The sequence below is a fragment of the Rhinopithecus roxellana genome, chromosome 10 (genome assembly GCF_007565055.1).
Source record: "Rhinopithecus roxellana isolate Shanxi Qingling chromosome 10, ASM756505v1, whole genome shotgun sequence".
Classification (NCBI taxonomy): Eukaryota; Metazoa; Chordata; class Mammalia; order Primates; family Cercopithecidae; genus Rhinopithecus; species Rhinopithecus roxellana.
Genome location: NC_044558.1, coordinates 22,540,287 through 22,564,643, shown reverse-complemented (window position 1 = coordinate 22,564,643; position 24,357 = coordinate 22,540,287). Strand labels below are relative to the sequence as shown.

Here is a 24,357-nt window from a genome sequence, read left to right as displayed (position 1 = left end):
TCAGGAGCAGGTTCTTCAGTTTCCATACAGTTGTGTGGTTTTAAGTGAGTTTCTTAATCCTGAGTTCTAATTTGATTGCACTATGGTCTGAGAGACTGTTTGTTATGATTTCTGTTCTTTTGCATTTGCTGAGGAGTGTTTTACTTCTAATTATGTGGTCAATTTTAGAATAAGTGCGATGTGGTACTGAGAAGAATGTATGTTCTGTTGATTTGGGGGGAGAGTTCTGTAGATGTCTATTTGGGTAACTTGGTCCAGAGGTGAGTTCCAAGTCCTGAATACCTTTGTTAATTTTCTGTCTCATTGATCTAATATTGACAGTGGGGTGTAAAGTCTCCCACTGTCATTGTGTGGGAGTCTAAGTCTTTTTGTAGGTCTCTAAGAACTTGCTTTACGAATCTGGGTGTTCCTGTATTGGGTGCATATATATTTAGGATAGTTAGCTCCTCTTGTTGCATTGATCCCTGTACCATTATGTAGTGCCCTTCTTTGTCTTTTTTGATCTTTGTTGGTTAAAGGCTGTTATATCAGAGACTAGGACTGCAACCCCTGCTTTTTTTTGCTTTCCATTTGCTTCGTAAATATTCCTCCATCCTTTTATTTTGAGCCTATGTGTGTCTTTGCATGTGAGATGAGTCTCCTGAATACAGCACACTGATGGGTCTTGACTCTTTATCCAATTTGCCAGTCTGTGTAATTGAGGCATTTAGCCCATTTACATTTAAGGTTAATATTGCTATATGTGAACTTGATCCTGTCATTATGATGCTAGCTGGTTATTTTGCCCGTAGACAGTGGGTGCAGCCCACAGAGGGTAAGCTGAAGCAGAGTGTGGCTTGGCCTCACCTGGGAAGCTCAAGGGGTCAGGAAACTCCCTCCTGTAGCCAGAGGAAGCCGTGAAGGACTATGTGTCCCATGTGGGATGGTGCATTCTGGCCCAGAAACTATGCTTTTCCCATGGTCTTTGCAACCTACAGATGAGGAGATTCCCTCAGGTGCCTAAACCACCAGGGCCCTGGGTTTGAAGCACAAAACTGAGTGCCGTTTGGGCAGACACCAAGCTAGCTGCAGGAGTTTGTTTTTCAAACCCCAGTGGTGCCTGGAACTCCAGCAAGACAGAACTGTTCACTCCCCTGGAAAGGAGGCTGAAGCCAGGGAGCCAAGTGGTCTTCATCAGCAGATCCCACGCCCAAGGAGCCCAGCCAGCTAAGATCCAATGGCTTGAAAATCTTGCTGCCAGCACAGCAGTCTGAAATCGACCTGGGACACTCGAGCTTGGTGCGGGAGAGGCGTCTGCCATTACTGAAGCTTGAGTAGTCGGTTTTCCCCTCACAGTGTAAACGAAGTCACCTAGAAGTTCGCACTGGGCAGAGCCCACTGCAGCTGCAAAGCCACTATAACCAGACTGCCTCTCTAGATTCCTTCTCTCTGGGCAGGGCATCTCTGAAAGAAAGGCAGCAGCCCCAATCAGGGGCTTATAGATAAAACTCCCATTTCCCTGAGACAGAGCATTTGAGGGAGAGGCAGCTGTGGCACAGCTTCAGAAGACTTAAACAATTCTGCCTACTGGCTCTGAAGAGAGCAGCGCATCTTCCAGCACAGCGCTCAAGCTCTGCTAAGGGACAGACTGCCTCATCAAGTGTGTCCCTGACCCTGGTGCCTCCTGACTGGGAGACACCTCCCAGCAGGGGTCGACAGACACCTCATACAGGACAGCTCCGGCTGGCATCTGGTGGGTGCCTCTCTGGGATGAAGCTTCCAGAGGAAGGAATAGGCAGCAATCTTTGGCTGTTCTGCAACCTCCGCAAACAGGGCAAACAGGGTCTGGAGTGGACCTCCAGCAAACTCTAAAAGACATGCAGCAGTGGGGCCTGACTGTTAGAAGGAAAATTAACGAACAGAAAGGAATCAACAGAAAGCATCAACATCAACAAAAAGGACATCTACACAAAAACCCCATTTGAAGGTCACCAACATCACAGACCAAAGGTACACAAATCCACGAAGATGAGGAAAAAACAGCACAAAAAGGCTGAAAATTCCAAAAACCAGAACGCCTCTTCTCCTCCAAAGGATCACAACTCCTCACCAGCAAGGGAACAAAACTGGACAGAGAATGAGTTTGATGAATTGACAGAAGTAGGCTTCAGAAGATGGGTTATAACAAACTCCTCCAAGTTAAAGAAGCATGTTCTAACCCAATGCAAGGAAGTTAAGAACCTTGAAAAAAGAGGAATTGCTAACTAGAATAACCAGTTTAGAGAAGAACATAAATGACCTGATGGAGCTGAAAAACACAGCATGAGAACTTTGTGAAGCATACACAATTATTAATAGCCGAATCAATTAAGCAGAAGAAAGAATATCAGAGACTGAAGATCAACTTAATGAAATAAAGTATCAAAACAAGATTAGAGAAAAAAGAATGAAAAGGAATGAACAAAGCCTCCAAGAAATATGCGACTATGTGAAAAGACCAAAACTCCGTTTGACTGGTGTACCTGAAAGTGAAGGGGAGAATGGAACCAAGTTGGAAAATCCTCTTCAGGATATTATCCAGGAGAACTTCCCCAACCTAGCAAGACAGGCCAACATTCAAATTCAGAAAATACAGAGAACACCACAAAGATACTCCTCGAGAAGAACAACCTCAAGACACATAATCATCAGATTCATCAAGGTTGAAATGAAGGAAAAAATGTTAAGGGCAGCCAGAGAGAAAGGTCGGGTTACCCATAAAGAGAAGCCCATCAGATTAACAGCAGATCTCTCTGCAGAAACCCTACAAGCCAGAAGAGAGTGTGGGCTAATAGTCAATACTCTTAAAGAAAAGAATTTTCAACCCAGAATTTCATGTCCAGCCAAACTAACCTTCATAAGTGAAGGAGAAATAAAATCCTACATAGACAAGCAAATGATGCGAGATTTTGTCACCACAAGGCCTCCCTTACAAGAGCTCCTGAAGGAAGCACTAAATATGGAAAGGAAAAACCAGTACTAGCCACTGCAAAAACATACCAAACGGTAAAGGACTGCAATTTCTATGCAACTCTTAGTCCTGGGCTAGGCTTAGAGTAAACTGACTAGGATGCCAAGTGTCCTAGGGAGATCTAGAGAGAGGAGTGAAGCGTAAAAAGGACTTCGTCTTGCATTTAGGTAACTGCTCAGCCACAGCAGAATACAGCACCAGGCAGTCTTAAGGGCCCAATGTAGACCCCAGTTCATGGATGACATTTCTAGACACACCTAGGCTAAAGGGGACCCACTGCCTTGAAGGGAAGGACCCGGTCCTGGCGGGATTCATCATTTGCTAACTAAAGAGCCATCGGGTCCTAAATAACCAATACTGATACCCACGTAGTACGCCATGGGTCTTGGGCTGTGCTGGTTTCAGGGCGGTGACCCAGCACATTCCCAGCTGTGGTGGCTATGGTGAAAGACTCCTTTTATTTGAGAAACCAGAGGAAAAGCAAAGGGAACTTTGTCTTGCACCTTAGGTACCAGCTTGGCTACAGCAGGGAAGAGCACCAAGTGGGTTCTTGAGGTGCCCAAATCCAGGTCTAGGCTCTTGATGGCAATTTTGGACAAATCTTCCAGACAGAAAATCAACAAAGAAACATCAGACTTGGCCGGGCGCGGTGGCTCAAGCCTGTAATCCCAGCACTTTGGAAGGCCGAGACGGGCGGATCACAAGGTCAGGAGATCGAGACCATCCTGGCTAACCTGGTGAAACCCCATCTCTACTAAAAAATACAAAAAAAAAACCTAGCCGGGCGAGGTGGCGGGCGCCTGTAGTCCCAGCTACTTGGGAGGCTGAGGCAGGAGAACGGCGTGAACCCGAAAGGTGGAGCTTGCAGTGAGCTGAGATCCGGCCACTGTACTCCAGTTTGGGCAACAGAGCAAGACTCTGTCTCAAAAAAAAAAAAAAAGAAACATCAGACTTAATCTGTACCATAGACTAAATGGACCTAATAGATAGTTACAGAACATTTCAACCAATGGCTAAAGAATACACATTGTTCTCAAAGAACTCTTGAGTAATGCCCTACGAACACAGGTAACCAAAGTAAAAACGGACAAATGGGATCACATCAAGTTAAAAAGGTTGCGTACATCAAATGAAATAAACAATAAAGTGAAGAGACAATCCACAGAGTGGGAGAAAATGTTTGCAAACTACCCATCTGACAAGGGATTAATAACCAGAATATATAAGGAGCTCAAAAAACTCAATAAAAAAAAACTAATAATCTGATCAAAAATGGACAAAAGATTTGAATAGACATTTCTCAAAAGAAGACATACAAATAGCAAACAGGCATAAGAAAAGGCGCCCAACATCAATGATCATCAGAGAAACAAAAATGAAAACTACAATGAGATATCATCTCACTCTAGTTAAAATGCCTTCATACAAAAGACAGGCAATAACAAATGCTGGAGAGGATGTGGAGAAAATAGAACCCTCGTACACTGTTATGGGGGGATGTAAATTAGTACAAGAACTATGGAGAACAATTTGGAGGTTCCTCAAAAAACCAAAATTTGAGCTACCATACAATCCAGCAATCCCACTCCTAGGTACATACTCAAAAATAGAAAGGAAATCAGTATAGCAAAGAGATACCTGCACTCCCATGTTTGTTGCAGCATTATTCACAATAACCAAGATTTAGAGGCAAACTAAGTGTCCATCAACAGATGAACAGATACAGAAAATATGGTACATATACACAATGGAGTACTATTCAGTCATAAAAAAAGGATGAGATCCTCTCACTTGCAACAAAACATAGACGGAACCGGGGGTCGTTATGTTAAGCAAAATAACTCAGGAACAAAAAGACAAACTTCCAATGTTCTCCCTTATTTGTGGGAGCTAAAAATCAAAACAATTGAACTCATGGAGATGGAGAGTAGAAGGATGGTTACTAGAGGCTAGGAAGGGCAGTTGCAGGAGGTGGGGGAAAGTAAGGATGGCTAATGGGTACAAAAACAATAGTTAGAAAAAATGAATAAGACCTAGAATTTGCTAGCACAACAGGGTGACTAAAGTCAATAATAATTTAATTGTACATTTAAAAATAGCTAAAAGAGTATAATGGATTGCAATACAAAGGATAAATGCTTGAGGAGATGGATGCCCATTTCCCATGATGCAATTACACATTGCATGCCTGTATCAAAGTATCTCATGTATAAGTATATATACCTACTATGTACCCAAAAAAATTAAAAATAATTTTAAAAAACAGTTAAGATGGTATTTTGCCACAATTTAAAAAATACAGTGAAGAGAATAACAAGATAAGCCACAGATTGGGAGAAAACCTTTGTAAATTATGTAAATTATGTACTGTGTCCACACATAAGTCAATAATAAGAAAACAACCCACTCAAAAAAATGGGCAAAGTATCTGAAGAGGTATTTCACCTAAAAAGACATTCAGATGGCAAAGAAGCATATGAAAAGATGCTCGCTATCATTATTGATCCGAGAAATACATATTAAAAGCACTATGAGATACCACTGCACACCTGTTAGAATGACTGATACCAAAGAGACCAAATAGCAGATTTTGGCAAAGATGTGAAAAAAAATGGAATTCTTATATGCTACTGACAGAAACGTAAAATGGCACAACCACTATGGAAAACAGTATCATTTTCTTAAAAAGTGAATCATGAACATACCATTCGATCTAGCCATTTCTCTCCCAAGTACTTGGTTAATCAAGAGAAATGAATGTGTATGTTCATACAAAAACTTGTACATGAATGTTCATAGCAGCTTTATGCACAGTAGTCAAAAACTAGAAACAACCTAAATATTATTAACAGGCAAATTGACTAGCTGTGGTATATTCATAAAATTAACAACTCGGCATTAAAAAAAAAAAGTCAACTATTGATACACACAACACGTGAATCTCAAATATTACGCTGGTTAAAAGAAGCCAGACCAGCCCAGGCACGGTGGCTCATGCTTGTAATCCCAGCACTTTGGGAGGCCAAGGCGGGTGGATCACAAGATCAGGAGACTGAGACCATCCTGGTTAACACAGTGAAACCCCATCTCTACCAACAATACAAAAAATTAGCCGGGCGTGGTGGCAGGCACCTGTAGTCCCAGCTACTGGGGAGGCTGAGGCAAGAGAACGGCATGAACCCGGGAGGTGGAGGCTACAGTGAGCCAAGATCGCGCCACTGCACTCCAGCCTGGGCAACAGAGTGAGACTCCATCTCAAAAAACAAAAAAAAGAAGCCAGACTGAAAAAGAACAGGTACCATATGATTCCACTTATAAAATTCTAGAAAATGCAAATCTATCCATAGTGATAGAAAGCAGGTCAGTAACTTTCTGAGATAAGACACAGAAAAACTGCAAGGAACAGGAAGGAGGGATTACAAGGGGTATGAGGAAGCTCTTGGGAGTTATGAATAGATGCAGTATCTTGATCGTGGTGATGGTTTCACAGGTAAGTATATGTCGAACTTATAAAACCATGTATTTTGAATATGTGTAGTTTACTGTATGCCAATTATATCTTAATAAAGCTGTTCAAACGTAATAAAAATGTCTGCCCAAAAGAAACTTAGAATCTACTATATAAATTTATTCTATGGCGCTGAAGATATTATTTTATTTTTTTTTTTTTTAAGATAGGTTCTCACTCTGTCACCCAGGCTGGAGTACAGTAGTACTATCATAGCTCACTGCATCCTCAACCTCCCAAGCTCAAGCGATCCTCTTGCCTCAGCCTCCTGAGTAGCTGGGACCACAGGTGCACGCCACCATGCCCAGCTAATTTTTAAAAAATTTTTTGTAGAAACAAGGTCTTGCTATGTTGTCTTGCCCAGGGTTGTCTCAAACTCCTGAGCTCAAGTGATCCTCCCTCCTCAGCTTCCCAGAGTGCTGGGATTACAGGCATAAGCTGCCAAAGTCTGCTTTGAAGATATTACTTTGGTAAGCAGGGAAAGGAAAATCTGAAAAAATGAGCATACATGAAAAGGCTAGCCAGGTGCGGAGGCTCATGCCTGTAATCCCAGCTCTTTGGGAGGCCAAGGTGGGTGGATCACGAGGTCAAGAGTTCGAGACCAGCCTGGCCAACATGGTAAAACCCCGTCTCTACTAATAATACAAAAATTAGCCACGCGTGGTTGTGCATGCCTGTAATCCCAGCTACTCAGGAGGCTGAGGCAGGAGAATCGCTTGAACCTGGGAAGCGGAGGGTGCAGTGAGCTGAGATCGCACCATTGCACTCCAGCCTGGGCAACAAGAATGAAACTCCATCTCAAAAAAAAGAAAGAAAGAAAAGGCTAACAATACCTCTTGATATCTACTAAGTAAATTCCTTAAAGATAAAATTTTTATTTTTATCAAATACTTTTTTATTTCAATTGAATGCTTTATAAAATTTGCTCAGTTTAAAATTCGAAAGAATCAAAAGGAATTGACTCCATCCACCAGCCAATAAGTGACCCCCCCAAAGGTTACCAATGTTATCAGTTTGATATGTTTAAAATATCATTTAAGCCTAACAACAAACTGCAGAAAAAATTTCCAGAACATAGGAATAATGATTAAATTACTAACAAGAACCAAAAGTTTACATAAAGTAGTTTTACATAGCTAATAAGTTTGAAATGCTAAAACCAATTTTAAAGGAAACAACTCTTTTTTACATATTAAATAAAAACACATACCTGAAGCAAACCATATTTGGTTTCTACATCATAAAGTTTATAATCCTTAATGTCTGGAGATATAGGGGAAGGTAGATTTTCCCAGTTACCAAGAACATTGGCTAAACTGGCAAAAACTGGTTCTGTACAAAATGCCAGGCAATCCCTGTTTTAAAAAAGAAAAAGTTTTTTACTATCATATTGTTACACATTATTAAAATCAAATATATATAAAATATTAGTACTTCTATTAAACTATCAATAAGAAAGTAGACTATTTTACATTTGGTAATTTCAGCATAGACATAATCCACTTAAACCAACAAAGTTAGGAGCCTCTGCATACAAATTATACTAGATAAATCACTTGGTCTTTTAAACTAAGAGTTGCGATAATTGTAATATTTTTTAAAACCTAAAAAGTGAGAAAATAAAACACTACTTCAACCGTCTTGTTCAAATGATTGATATTCTTTACAGAAAACCAATAAACTAATTCAAAATACCGTTACATTATACCTATGGTATTATCCTTATTTATAAAGCTGTTAATTTTCAGAATACGTTCAAAGGAACTTCCGGATTTCCCACAGATGACCCTGGAATAGGAGTAGTCAGGAAGAGAGACAAGGCATAGCTAGCTCCAGCAGCCCAGTTCCCACTTCATAAAGCAGTTTTGCTTTTATCTATTTTATATGTCATTTTGAAAGGTATCAGTTACTACATTTTTTAAATGACTAGTCTTTCATGTACAAGAATATTTATAAACTCAGAAAATGTTAGATATTAACATTCAGTGGCCTTACAGAGTAATGATCAAGAGCTCAGGCTTTGAGGACAGATACCTGACTTTAAGTCCCAGCATCCTTATGTGCTATCTTGGTAACAATGGACACTATTGTTCTGAGCCTCACTTCACCCATTTGTAAAATGGTGATAATAGACCCGCCTTAAAGGGTTAATATAAAGATCAAATGAGAAAATCATGTAAAATACATAAAGCATGTAAGCTCAATAAGCTTACCACAGGTATTATAATTACCAAGCATTTGCCACTCAAGCCCTAACATTTTAGGCCTTGGGCTTTAGGCTCTGGCAATGAAGAACTACAGAGTAGTTCAGTAACGTGGCTATATAACAAGCTTCTGGGCCTGCGTAGTAACTGTTAAATGGCAGTTATGTCCTTTAACAGATGTCTCATCTGTTCCAGTACCTGAATAACTTTTCTTCTGCCTTAAATCTGTTTCTCAAATGAGAGCATATGCAGAAGCTTAATATATAAGAAACAAAAACAGAGCTTAGGTTGAAGGAGAGAAAGGGTCACATTGTCCTGCCACCTGCTCAGCCATCATCAAGGAAGCTGCCTTATTCTGTACTCCCAACACTTAGCTCATTAACACAATGGACCATAAGGCATGCTTTTGTTGAACTCTAAGGTTAAAAAAAAAAAACTGTCTTACAGACTCACATAGTGTCTTCTCTGCTAGGTCCCTTTGAATCTACTTTTTTAGCTTCCAAACTGTCATTCTACTAAAATTACTGAATGTGACTAACAACCTCTCACTGGTCAAATGTAACGAATTCTTCTATGTTCTTATTTTCTTTTTTATTCTGTGTTCCCCAGTGTTAGTGGGTTTTTTTCCTTCCTTTTGCTTCCATGACATGCTGCCAATTCTCCTGCCATACGACAATATTTCTCCTAATTTTTTCTTTGGCTCTCGTTTTCCCTACATTTCAAGGTTCTTTCCTCAGTACTCTGCTCCTTTTACTCATACTCTTGAAAAACTCACTTTGTTTTAGGTTTTAATTACTGCCTGTAAATGACTCATCCCCATATACATCACCAACTCTGGACTGTCATCTGAATTACTCTTTCTGTAGTGCATTTCCTTTGGGTAATTCCAGTGTCATCTCAGTATTATTAATTCATTAAAAACTGGAAGTTTTCTTTTTCTTCCCTAAAGTGTCCCTATTTCTATCAATGCTACTACAATTTTTACAACCTAACAATTAGGATATCTTAAAGTAATCTTTGAATTGTCTCTCTTCATGATTGCCAATAAATTCCTAATTCTATAATATTTAAATCGCTATACAAAAAGCTGCAGGGACACAGAAAAGTATAACTCATAGCCCTTCTCCCCTCAAGACACTTGAAATGTAATTATGAGATATAAGACATGTAAATACAACATAAAATAACAAGGATAGGTAGGATTCTAATAGGTGACATTAGAGATACTGATAGAAAACACTCCAGAGGAAATAGCACCAAGAAATACAGAGTCAGGAAAGTGTAGGATACGTGTGGGATAAGCTCTGTGTCCTCCACCTTCCCATTCTTCCCCTATCCTTAAAAATCTTAAGGGCCAACAGGGCCACAGGACACACATACCAAACGATCTGATTAAGATTTTCTGAATTAAGAGAGGGGAATATAGTCTGCTGAGGAAGAAGGAAGAAAGGCATAAATTTGGGGTTATAAGTAATGTCGAAAAGGTTATCTAAAGGAGTATTAAAAGTGCCACAAGCTTGAGGGTCCAGTTAGGATTACATAAATTTCATTTTCTTGTCATTCTCAGTAACACTTCCCAAGCTCACCCTTGAGAAAAACAGATGGTAAAGTAACTGAGAGCTATGGACTGACATGCTGGACATAGTAGAAGGTTAAATGTTTGAAACAGTAGTTGGCACACACACAAAACTGGCTTCCAAATACTGTATCAATGAAAAGGAGACAAGAAATTCTAGCAAATTAGCAAGGACAGCTACTTTCAGGCAAGAACTGTATTCCATACCCTTGCATCTTCTATTATGACTATTGTAGTGATGAGCACAGGGTAGGCACTGAAGTACAGAATCATAGCAAAAGTAAAGAAAGTATTAATATTTCAAAGAGAGACATATACATAGACAGTGTAAATAAATTTTAGGGAGAAAACTAATGCATAAGACCTCAACACTGGCAGTATAAGAATTTTTCAATGACAATACTTGAAATGGACAGATTTCAAATATAAAATTATTTTTAACTATTTGTTCAGGAAGTCTACTATGTAAGTTTTTATAAAAATTTACCTGGATTCCTCTAAAGGATGCTGGACGGTAAGAAGTCGAGGGTGTCGAAGCCGAGTTAACTGTTGGACTCCTCGTTTTAGAGAATCAATGATTTGATCCTTTTCAAATTTTTGATACTTATCAATCAGTTTTTTATCAAAGACAAAAACTGCCACTTCCTAAATAAAAGAATTGAGTAATTTTAGTCAAGAAATATAGAAAAGTAATAAAATTATATGAATGTCACAATCTACAAATAGAAATAACTACACCATAAAAATTTTACCATCATAGTAATACTTTTCTGATATCAAAGAGTTGGTTTCCTTATGATAGTAAATCTAACCATTTTAAAAGGTGTAAAACCTAGAGTCCTCATCTAAAGAACACAGGAAAAAACCTTACCTTTGAATTCTGCTATCACAGGTACATATTAACTGTGTACAATCTGTTGTTTCCTGTGTAGTAAACTCTTACGGACGCAGAATTCAAAGAAAATGTTTAAACATTTAAAATGTAACTTACAGTGATAATCCTGAAGTATACTACGAAATCTTGAAATGCTTTTTGAAAGAAAGGTTGTATGTCAGGGAGCACTTGTTCGTAAGAAAAACAAATTGAATATTCTATATTCCATCTCATACCTTCCTATCCCCCATCTTGTTAGGGGCAGTAAATGTAAATGGTTACTAGTACAGGGACTTGCTCTCCCACCACCTCTCTTTGAAATCATTCACAGCTTATTTTATACTATTAAAAGCACATATCCTCCTTATCATCTTCTTCTCTTCACTATCCCTCAGATACCCAAGGAAAAACAGTTCTCATCTAGTTACCCCTCTTAACAAATCAATAAAAAAAAAACTCTACTGATAGGTGATGTGTTCTCGGTAATAATGCAAAATAAACTGAAAGCAAAATTAGCAAAGAATGCTAGCCTTCCAAAATTCCTTGAAAGATTTAGAAACTCTTTCAGAATTTCTATGTCTTTGAAAGCCTCAAATTAAACCTACTGCTACTCAACTATCAATATCCAAGACATTATTTTTCTATTCTCATTTTTTTCTCTTCTAATTATTTTCTTCTGTTCTGCATTTTTGCTACATTAGCATTATTATTTACACAAGTTAGCCTGGCAACTCAATCATCTCAGAGAGATTCACCGCAAAAAATCCAATACAATAAATTTCCCAAATATAACTTGTAAAATGAGGGTTCCTTATGTATATAAATGAGTTAAGGATATTAGAGGAGTAAGTCTCTGAAAAGTGGCAACAAAAAGGAATTATTTAGCACTGTAACTCAATTAAAAGACAACATTCCCCCAAGCATTTGTGAATAAGGCAGCATTTACCACAATAAAACAACAGAGAATGTATTTATACAGCCCTCCAGACATTGGCATTAGATCAGAGGAGACTTTGAGTCAATTTCCCTTCAACTGACCAGCTGCCTTTGGGCAAGTTTTGTCAGCAGAAAAAAAAAAAAGAATAAAGAATAGTAGGAATACCTCAAAGGAACACTGAAGAATAAGTCACACAGTAATATAAAAAGAACTTACTGTAATACTTGACATATTCAATTCATGTCAGCTAATGTCGTTACACCACTAACATCAAGACCTGTATTTCGTTCTTTTCTATTACTGATGAGTTTTCTGCTGGCACCCATCTGATCAATGACACATATATATGATCAGTGATACACACATTCAAGACCAATGGTCAAGAATCAACTTTGAAAGATAGAGATTCAACATCCTGTCAACTTGATAAGGAACATCAATATATTAAGCTAAACAAAATGATGTGATATAAACCCAATACCATTCCCATGTCACACAGAAATAAACTTGCAGCATCTAAGAATATAACAGTGATCAAGAGCCCAGTTTCCAGAGTCATACAAACCTAAAATGGAATTTAACTCCTGCCATTTATTATGCTGACCCTGAAGTCAAACCTTGGTCATTGTTATTTTCAGACCAGAGTCAAAAAAGGAATGAGATAAAACATGAAAATATAATACACTCTACAGCTAAAGTTTCAGGCATTAGTCTACTAGAAAATCTTACAAATAGAGGTTCCCAAGTCAACTATTTATATAATAGAAATAACAATAGGTAGCATTTTCGTATAAATATGTGCCAAGCACTGTGCTAAGTACTTTTCAGGAATTATTCTATTCCTCACAGAAACCCTATGAGACAAATATATTAACTTTACAAATGAGGATGTTGTGGAGAAGATAAATGTTTTCTAAGATAAAAAAAAGTCAAGTTTCAAACACAGTTAGTCCACAGGACTATATTTTTAGCCAAGACATCATTCTGTCGCCCCAGAAATAACACAGGGAAAATACGGAACACCAAAGTAAAACACGATGCATGTCTTCAAGAAAGAAATCAGTCATGTAGGCTGAGTAACAGCTTTAAATAGCACTCATATAAACACCTCATCTTAACTCCTGATCATTATGAGGCACAGGACAACCAGGAGGTAAGAGTTTTACATAATACTAATTTGAACTAAAAACAAATGACCTAAAACTTCAAGTTCCCATCTTGCCATTCATATGTACAATCTTATTTTAGTAAGTCTTCTGCTATAACACATTTTATAAATACATCCAATTTAAATGTTTTGTGGCTGGTGCGGTAGCTCACGCCTGTAATCCCAGCACTTTGGAGCCTGGGCAGCAGAGCAAGATTCCTTCTCAAAAAAAAAATAAATAAAAATAAATAAATGTTTTATTTTTCAAGTTTTTTTTTTCTTTTTTTTTCTTTTTTTTTCTTTTTTTTGAGACAGGGTCTCACTCTATCACCCAGGCTGGAGTGCAGTGGCACAATCATGGCTCACTGTAGCCTCCCACCTCCCAGTCTCAAGTGATCCTCTCACCTCAGTCTCCCAAGTAGCTGGGACCACAGCTGTGCGCCACTATGCCCGACAAATTTTTAAATTTTTTTGTAGAGACAAGGTCTCACCATGCTGCCCAGGCTGGTCTCAAACTCCTGGACTCAAGCAATCCTCCCACCTCAACCTCCCAAAGTATTGAGATTACAGGCATAAGCCACCATGCTCAGCTCAAGATGTTCTAAATATATATACATAAAAAGGACCACATGAAATAGCTCTTGCAGTTTCACCACATTTAAAGAGGAACACTATAGTTCATGAAGAAAAAGAAAACACTGGCTGGGCATGGTGGCTCATGCTTATAATCCTAACACTGTGAAAATGAACCAGGAGAATGGTTTGACGCCAGGGACTCAAGACCAACCTGGGCAACACAGTAAGGCCCCATCTCTTAAAAGAAAAAAAGAAAAGAAAAAAAAACTCACAAAATTCTCTCAGTCCATTGTTTTAGGTCAAAGATGATAGATTCCTAAATAAGTCAGAATAGGTTATCAACTATCTTAAAAATATTTTCTCTTTGTTTCAAACAATTGATTAAAATTACCCAATGTTAACAAGGTTGTGTTGTTAATCCTCAGGCCTCATACTGACTTCCTAAAAGAAAACTATTACACTGTACAAAGCCTCTCATCAGAATATACCATAATCTAATTTCTAACTTACATTTTTCTTTTACTACTTTTCTATACTACCCACTCGGCTAACACATATCACTTATGCAAAAGTTCAATCACCTTATATATATTACAATCTTCTTGAAGAAAGAAACAATGTCTTATGTGTCTCCGTATCTACCACAGAACCCAGCAGTTATGCCTAGAAGATACTCAGATATCTATTGCCTACTGATAGTAAAGAAAGATAAGCAATTAAAGCTTTTTATCATTTTTAATTAAAATATTTAACTTTTTATTAACAAAAATTTCAAATATACAGAAAAAATCAAATAGTACAATCATCCAGTATGTCTTCTGCTTAACATTCAACAACTGTTAACCGTAGTTAAATTTTGAGAGTTTTTTAATACAAAAATTATTAGAGCAAAATATAAGCAATATATGGTATACTATTCTTTATTTATTAATTGCTTATTCTTTAAAAACATTGGCAAAGAAAGACACTCACTAGAAAGTATTTTTTCTCAATAGCCTAACTTTAAACAAAAAAGGCTATGAAAATATTCTAAAAAACTGTATTATTTGTCACAATACAGTATACGTCCCATTTGATACAGACCTAATTTATAATTTTTAAGAGCTACTTGTGAGTCAGGCATGGTGGCACATGCCTGTAATCCCAGCTACTTGGGAGGCTGAGGTGGGAGGATCGCTTGAGCCCAGGAGGTCAAGGCTGTAGTAAGCTATGGTTGTGCCTGTGAATAGCCACTGTACTCCAGCCTGAGCAACATACTAAAACCGCCATCTCTGGGGGGAAAAACAAAAAACAAAGAGGCTAGTCTGCTTACTACAAAGTTGAGCTCTGTTGATAACAAGATAGTTTTAAGTAATAAAATTTAAATTACATAATTTTCCAACAGCGATCACGACCTCCACTAATCTAACCCTCAGAAGCACCAGAGGTGGTTTCTGGAACACAGATGTTCCCTGAGATCTCTATTTTATGGACCCTCATGACTGGCTGGTGGTGACTATCAAGCATTACACACTCCATTTTTCATCTGATTTTGGGATGTTCCTTCTTCAAAACAATAAACCAAAATATAAACTTTTATTTACATTAAGTTAAAAATAAGTTGTTGAGAAGAATGAAAGGTAAAACATACCCCTTAAAATTCCTAGTCTATGATCATATTTTGTCTAGGTGACATGACTAGCATATTTAGCTTTGCACAAAAGTTTCCTTTATTTTAAAACTATTAATTATTCTAATTTAATTATTTATTATAATTTAATTATGCTTTTGTATATATAATGTTAGCAAGCCTCATCCATGAATACTGGCATCTGGATAACACAATGTATATTTTGTAGTAAGGACGGATTATGTCCTGTACATTTTATAGTAAGGAAGGGATTATGGCCAACCCGACGTTTGGTAGAGTGGGTAAGATATGAACAATAATTAAGTATTTATTATATAATAATTATTAGAAATTAATCAATCTTCACTATCCTCATAGAAACAGTCATTTCAGGGAGGTGTTATGAAGCCCCTGAAGTAGGGCAAAAATATCAGGTCAACAAACACAACTTTTAAAGCAAACTAACACAAAGGTACCCTTTTTTTTTCAAAAAAAAAGGTCTACTGTAAAAGCAAATATAAAAGGTCATAATAAATGTAAAATACTAGAAGACTACTCATAAATGTTAAACTAATCAATTTTGAAGGATAATTCCTTGACAACACAGAATCTTACGTCAAGATCAACAGAAATGCTTACTAAATAAATGCTTAAATATCCCAAGACCAGGCAAAATTACATGTATAAACATATACACATACATACACATTTTTTAAAACATCTTCTTCCAAAATAAATCCCTTAGCTTGATATTTGACAGTTGAAAGAAATTTCAAAATGTAGAATTATTCTTCTACTTGAAAGGAGGTAAAAATCAGGGACATAGCTGAGACGGAAATAAGACGTATGTGGTGTTTTATTAGAAATCATTTAAACAAATTAGCAGCCTTGATAGTCATAATATTCCTACCTAACAGATAACATAGTATTCCAACTTTTAAAGGACATACACGTATGTACGTATATATATGGTAAACATTTCTCATTTATTATATATATATAGCTTGGCCAAAATAAAAATTTCCATCTTTAATGACTAGTTTAAATAAAGTATAACTTAAAAATTAGCAAAATCAATGAAATCCAACCAAGGGCACTTGCCTCAGAAATACCTCTCAAATAAATATTTATAACAAAGAACATAACAATATGTTTGAAAATAATACCTATATTCAAATGACCATTTTAAGCCTGAAAACATGAAATTGTGTAAAAAGACTAAGTCAGTTAGAAAACTGTAACAGAAATATAATGGTATAAATTCCATGTCTGAATTACCTATCAGACATTCTTAAAGTTCAGAAGAGAGGGAAGCAGGGACTATTTCACTGAATTTTCAAAAATTAAATAAACCCTCCACCCAGAATGTCTAAAATTAAAAAGACTATATAACAACATTGGCAGGGATGTGAAGAAACTGTAACTGCTGGTGGAAGTTTCTAGTACACTGGCATCACCCTGGAAAAACTATTTGGCAATGAACACATACACTACAACCTAGCAATTCCATACCTAGGTAATGCCTCATATGTGCCAATGGCACAAACAAGAATGTCTACAGCTGTACTCTATCAATGAAAAAGAAAAACTGCGTTGTTCAACAACACAGATTAGCTTATCCATGTACTATTAAGGAAAAGGGGTCAAACACAAGAGTATATACAATTCTATTTAAATAAAGTTCAAAACAGGCAAAATTATTCTAGTGTTAAAGGACAGGGTAGTGGTTATCCCTGGAGAGAAGGGGGTTAGGAATAATGACTAGGAAAGGACACCAGTATTAGTATTTTTTATTGGTCTGGATGCTGGTTACATGGGTGTATTCACTGTGAACATAAGCTGTACACTCAGGATTTGTGCAATATTCTATAATATGCTGAACACGTTATTAAAAATAATTTACATTTTAAAAATTAAGCAGACTACACAATTTTTTTTAGACAGAGTCTCCCTACATTGCGCATGTTGGTCTCAAACTCCTGAGCTGAAGGGGTCCTTCCACCTTGGCCTCCCAAAGTGCTGAGACTACAGGCATAAGCCACCATTCCTGGCCAATACCACAATTTTTATTCTCTAAATATCACCTAGAGATGTCTTTAGCATCCCAGCTGAGATTCCAGAAAAAAATAATAATGAGAAACTAAGAGCCGCTTCTAAATGAACACTCAAAAAAGAAACTAGGCCGGGCGTGGTGGCTCATGCCTGTAATCCCAGCACTTTGTGAGGCTGAGAAGGGCGGATCACTTGAGATTGGGAGTTTTAGACCAGTCTGGCCAACGTGGTGAAACCCCGTCTCTACTAAAAATACAAAAATTAGCCAGCCATGGTGGCGCACGCCTGTAGTCCTAGCGACTCGGGAGACTGTGGTGGGAGAATTGCTTTAACCCGGGAGGCGGAGGTTGCAGGGAGCCCAGATCGCACCATTGCACTCCAGCCTGGGCGAAAGAGCGAGACGCTGTCTCAAAAAAAAAAAAAAAAAAAAAAAAGAAAAGAAAAAGAAACTAAATAGCTCTACAAGTTCACTAATAGCATATACCATTAGTATAAAACTTAAATAGTAGCTTAAAAAGCCAATAAGCTATCAGTAAAGAGCTATCAATTTCAATATGTTTACAAACCTTATAATTTGGTAAATTTATCCAAATAATAAGTGAAAAATCTTAATGTCTTATTTTTTTTGAGGCAGAGTCTTGCTCTGTCACCTAGGCTAGAGTGCAGTGGCGCCATCTCAGCTCACCGCAACCTCCACCTCCCAGGTTCAAGAGACTCTCCTGCCTTAGCCTCTGGACTAGCTGGTACTACAGGCATGTGCCACCACACCCAGCTAATTTTTGTATTTTTAGTAGAGATGGGGTTTCACCACGTTGCCCAGACTGGTCTAAAACTCCCGACCTCAAGTGATCTGCCCACCTCAGCCTCCCAAAGTGCTGGAATTACAGGCATGAGCCACTGCACCTGGCCATCTTCAAATATTAAAACTATGTGTGAAAATCCCCCGTCCCAAACTCCTAACCCATTGTTTACCTCAAACTCAATGTCAAATTTCAGATCATATATGCTGCCATATAACACAATTGCAATACGGCATAAGAAAGACTGAGAGGGTAGAAAGCATGACCTGAGTCTTAATGCCTCTTTACGGAGAAAAAAGAGATCAAGAACAGTTATCTTTTTTTGTTATTTTTCTTCCAGGTTATCTAGATCAGTACTGTCCTATCAACAGAATTTTCTGTAAAGATAGAAAGTTCTATATCTACATTGTCCAGTACAGTGGTCCTAGACTAGCCACATGTGGCCATGGAACATCTGAAATGTGACTAGTACAACTAAGGAATTTAAAATAATTTAACTTTGGCTACCATACTGGGTAGCATAGCTCTAGACTGTATATTTGGTATGATTCACTGAGTAAAAATGAGACAAATGAAAAAGAATTAAAACTTTTCAATTAAAGCGGAAATTTAAATGATGCTTCAATGTCAAGGTGGTTAAGGACTTAGCTATTCTTTAAAAAATTAACCAGTAGTAAAGACAGGATACTCAGTTCTGACCCCTGCAAGTTGATGGAGGCAAAAAAAGAAAATTTGAACGTATATCCACTGAGCTCACTGGTGTACCACCTTTCACTCCACAGCAATAAATATAGAAAAAAAGTGGAATGTAGTCAAGTTTCCTAAGAAAATCCAGTGCTGACAGTCAGCAGTTGAGAATGGGGTTCTATCATTTGTGCCTGGTTCTCATGTTCTAGAAGCTCCAACATCATCAGGAGATTTCAGCATATGAACTACTGATATTACCACAACTACCTAGAACCTTTCTGGTTAGGCACGGAGATGCTATTATATATTATCACATCCTTAATAAAAATGTCTAATTTTGTAAATTTGTTATTTTGTTTTCCCCTTATATAACTGATTGTAAAAGCAATGTGTGCTGGAATCAGAGGATGTTGTTCATTTACATAACTCATGACCTCATTAATAGTTTTTAGGTAGTCAATACTCAAGAAATCATTTACTTTTTTGGATGAGCTTATGGTGAATTGAAGAAAAAGCAATGTTCAAAAGCAACAAATCGATCAGCATTTCAGATGCAGATCAACTCTGAATTTCAATAAAGACTTCCAAATGGCAATAAAAACAAGATTTAACAGGTTGGATACAAATAACATACCAGCAAATTATCACAGGACCAAGATTCCTATTTCATAAAAGGATAACCAAAGCCAATTCGGTCTTCAGTGTACTTAGCTGGAAAATAAGCTAACTTCGGAAAAGAAGCAAATAATGCATACCCACAATTGTATGATCGTGGTAGTTATTGGGAGGTATATATAAGAAATCCATTACATTTTACAACCCATATATTTCACTTGTAGGGAAGTAAAAGTACTTTTGAAAACAGTGATTTTGGCCTGGCACAGTGGCTCACGCTGTAATCCCAGCACTAAGACTGAACTAAGACACACTTAACATCGAAAAATTTAACTAGGTATTTTGCCAGTAACATACTGACAAACATGAAAAGAAAATTTAAGAAACATGGCAATTTCTATCCTAAAACATATACTTCGCTAAATATTACAATCTAATATACTAGTTTGCTCAACTGACATGTTTATGAAGTAAGCAAAATTAGATTTCAAGATGATATGGTATGTCAAACAGTATATCTGTAACCAGGAGGATTTAGAACATATTTAAAAGCATTTGTTTTTTGTATGACATCATAAGATAAAATGAGAACTAAAGAACTCATTTAAGAACCTATTAAAGAACTTTTGGCATTTCTTAACATAAAAATGCATACATGCATTTTACGGTTCTTAGCATGTGTGTTTTTTTCCAACTGGATGCTGAATTAAAACTTACCTGCTTTGTTGACTTTTTTGTGCCATTAAAAATCTTCCAAGCTAGCCCATTGCCACCACTGGCAATGTGTCGACCAACATCAAATTCTCTAGTGACAGGATTTCCCATTACAGCACTAGTGACATCAGCTGTTACTTTTGTAACAGTACTCTTCAATTTATTAAGCATGGACTCCATGGCTGCAATATTGGGTAGTTACAGTCACCTAGAAAAACAGAAGGATAGTGGAGAACTGATCATTTCTTATTTGTATAAGCATTTATTCAAAGTTTAATTCGAAAAGCATAAGATCTCCCAAACAGTGAACAGAATAATCCTATATAGATAAAAGTTGTATGTTGGTTTTGTCCTCAGAGAACCCAATACACTTTAGTACAAATGTAAGTCCACAAATCAAACTGTTTGCTTCAACCTCAGTTCTCACTGACCAGGAAAAGATATATTCACACTTGACAATGACATTAAAAAAGAGACTGAATATTGCTCAACTGTATAACACGGATCCTGTAAGACTTATAGTGGGGGGTGGGCATGGTGGCTCATGCCTGTAATACCAGCACTTCAGGAGGCCAAGGCAAGTGGATCACCTGAGGCCAGAAGTTTGAGACCAGCTGGCCAACACGGTGAAACACCATCTCTACTAAAAATACAAAAATTAGCCAGGCATGGTGGCAGGTGCCTGTAGTCCTAGCTACTTGGGAGGCTGAAGCCCAAGAATCACTTGAACCCAGGAGGTGGAGGTTGCAGTGAGCCGGAATCGTGCCACGGCACTCCAGCCTGGGTGACAGAGAGAGACTGCATCTCAAAAAAAAAAAAAAAAAAGACTTAAAAGTGGGGTTTGTGGGGTTTGAGAGGCCAAAGCAGGAGGATCATTTAAGGCCAGGAGTTTAAGACCAGTCTGGCCAACATGACGAAAAACCGTCTCTACAAAAAATACAAAAATTAGCCAGGCATGGTGGCGCGCGCCCATAATCCCAGTTACTCGGGAGACTGAGGTACAAGACTTGCTTGAACCCGGGAGACGGAAGTTGCAGTGAGTCAAGAGTCGAGATCACACTATTTTGCACTCCAGGCTGGGTGACAGAATGACTCTGTCTCAAAAACAACAACAACAACAAATATAGAAGGTCTGACTCTCACTTCACATTTAAAAATTTACTCTTATTTTTTCTTTTTCCACCCCTTTTCACAGGTGTTGATCACTTCACATTAAAAACAACAATATAAAACTTAAAAGATGCTAACGTTTTACTAAGCAATAAATTTGTATCTTCTTTATTATTATTTCTCTGTAGAGACAGGGTCTTGCTATGTTGCCCAGGCTGGTCTCAAACTCCTAGCCTCATGTGATCCTCCCATCTTGGTCTCCCAAAGTGCTGAGATTACAGGAATAAACAAGCCACCACGTCTAGCCCAGATTGGTATTTTATAAAAAGTTTTATTCATTATTAAATAATAATTACATTCAACTATCAAATCACTTAAGAAAATATCCTAAAAGAGAAGCATTGGCCAGGCACAGTGGCTCATGCTTGTAATCCCAGCACTTTGGGAGGCTGATGGAGGTGGATCACTTGAGCTCACAAGTTCAAGACCAGCCTGGGAAGCATGGAGAAACCCTGTCTCTACAAAAAATACGAAAATTAGCCAGGAATGGCGGCACATGCCTGTACTCCCAGCTACTTGGAAGGCTGAGGTGGAAGGATAGTTTGAGCCTGGGACGGGGAGCTGCAATGAGCTGGGATAGCACCATTGCACTCCCGCCTGGGTGACAGCCAGAATCTATCTCCAAAAAAAAAAAAAAAGCACTGATGGTAAAGGGGCAATAAAATACATACACACATAATGAGCATAAGCATAAAGTCTGAAGACTATTTTTAAAATTTTACATAGTTTTGTTATGAATGACGTGTCATTAATGAATACTTATCATTTATTTGGTAATTTTTAATAAGCATAATGATCAGTAGTTGTTACCGGTTGAATATTTATCCTAAATGCTTGGGACCAGAAGCATTTTGGATTTTTTTATTTTTTTCAGATGTTGGAATGCTCGCATTACATACTTACTGACTGAGCAACCCTAATTCAAAAATCCAAAATCCGAAATGCTCCAATGAGCATTTTCTTTAAGCACCATGTCACTGCTCAAAAAGTTTCAGATTTTGGAGCACTTCAGATTTTTGGATTAGGGATATTCAACCTGTAGTAATAATTAGTAATTGCCAGGCTTAACTTTTCTCCTTTGGTAAATTAAAATAGACTCTAATTGTGATGATGTCTGTTGACATCTTTAGTTGAAGAAAGCTAAAGGAAGCTTTCTTCAAACTATAATGTCTGTATCTCTAGGGTTACCTGAAGACTTTTCAGGGAATACATGGGCATAGATAGTTTTAAGGTAGCAGTTCCTAATCTGGAGTCAGGTAAAGACTTCAAAGATAATTAGAGGTATTATTAGGCCCCCATACTAGGCTTTGTTATTGAATGCATTAAACATATATAACACCATTTTGTAGTTATGGAAATGTTATTACAATTATTTCAAAATAATGTTTTTATTCTATACTTTTTATTTCATACATTTAAAAATATTACTCTAAGTAAATAAATGAATAAGTTACTCTAACTTCTGGCCATAAGGGAGGAACAAAGAGTGAATCTGCCCTCTTGCTTTTAACAACTAGAAAACTAAACAAAATATATGAAACACATTTTTTCAGACATTGAACAGGCAGCAAGAGCCTTTGATCCCAGTAAGAAAGAGAACTAACAAGAGAACCAGGATTGCCCCAGAGGCACATTGCAAACTACAGAGCATAAAGCAGAATTCCAGGTAGCTATCTAGCTGAATTGAGAAGCTGGAGGGACAAACTGGCATTCAAGAATGCGGAGGTAGATGAAAGTTCTGAGACACAATTTCAAAGTGAATGAAGCTAAAGAAAATGCAGAGAGGTCCCCTTCATGCTCTGTTCCCTGGTCCCACACATGCTTATGCATGGTGTGACACTCCACCAGGTCTGGCAAGAACCAAACTAGAAAGCTATGAGTTGAATAGTTTCAAGGTTCACACAAGGCTGCAAATCATTCGGTATCTCATCAGCTGGAGTAGTGAGTCTTCACTGACCACTAAGACATTTAGCAGAAACCTTGTAAGAACCATGCCTTAATAGTGGGGTAAACCACCCTTAGAGTAAAAGCTAATCTAAATCTGCTCTAAAATCAATTCTCAAATGACCGAAGTAATAATAAATTACTAAACTGCCTACCGGAACAAAACCCAATAGTTATGAAAAGAAGACACATAACATGCACAAAAAATTCAGATATTAAACAATGTAACATTCACAATGTTCAGCAGGCAATCAATAACTATTAGACATGCCAAGAAGCAAGATGATGTGACTTACACAACAGTAGACCCCAACCCCCAGGCCGCAGATTAGTACCAGTCCATGGCCTATTAGGAACGGGGCTGCAAAGCAGGTGAGCAGTAGGCGAGCAAGTATTCCTGCCTAAGCTCCACCTCCTGTCAGATAGGTGGCAGCAATGGATTCTCATAGAAGTGTGAATCCTACTGCAAACTGCACATGCGAGGGATCTAGGTTGTGCACTCCTTATGAGAATCTAACTAATGCCTGATGATCTGAGGTAGAACAGTTTCACCCTGAAACCAAGCCCCCCACACCCCATCCATGGAAAAACTGTCTTCTAGGAAACTGGTCCCTGGTGCCAAAAAGGTTGGGGACTGCTGCTATACAAAGCTCCAAGAAATTAAATAAACCACATGCGGGATAAACACAAAGAAACCCATACATAGATATACCAAATAGCTGAAAATCAGTGATTAAAAGAAAAATCTTGAAAGCAGCCACAGAAAACAAGTAAATTACACATAAGAACAAAGATAAGAATTTCCACAGACTGGCCAGGTGCGGTGGCTCATGCCTGTAATCCCAGCACTCTGGGAGGCTGAGGCAGGCAGATCACGAGGTCAAGGGATGGAGACCATCCTGGCAAACATGGTGAAATCTCATCTCTACTAAAAATACAAAAATTAGCTGGGCAA

General features: G+C 37.8%; 1 protein-coding gene across 5 annotated transcripts in view; it reads right to left on the bottom strand.

Annotated features, from left to right (window-relative positions):
• Positions 1-24,357, bottom strand: part of SCYL2 (SCY1 like pseudokinase 2) — a 73,359-nt gene that overhangs the window by 36,350 nt on the left and 12,652 nt on the right. For all 5 annotated transcript variants that reach the window (XM_010383570.2, XM_030938867.1, XM_030938868.1 and 2 more), the window contains exons 2-4: positions 20,292-20,496; positions 10,765-10,922; positions 7,708-7,852 (exon numbers count right to left, since the gene is read on the bottom strand). In XM_010383570.2, the coding sequence (XP_010381872.1) occupies positions 7,708-7,852; positions 10,765-10,922; positions 20,292-20,468 (480 nt within the window). In that variant the 5' untranslated portion in view covers positions 20,469-20,496. The remainder of the gene's footprint in view (positions 1-7,707; positions 7,853-10,764; positions 10,923-20,291; positions 20,497-24,357) is intronic.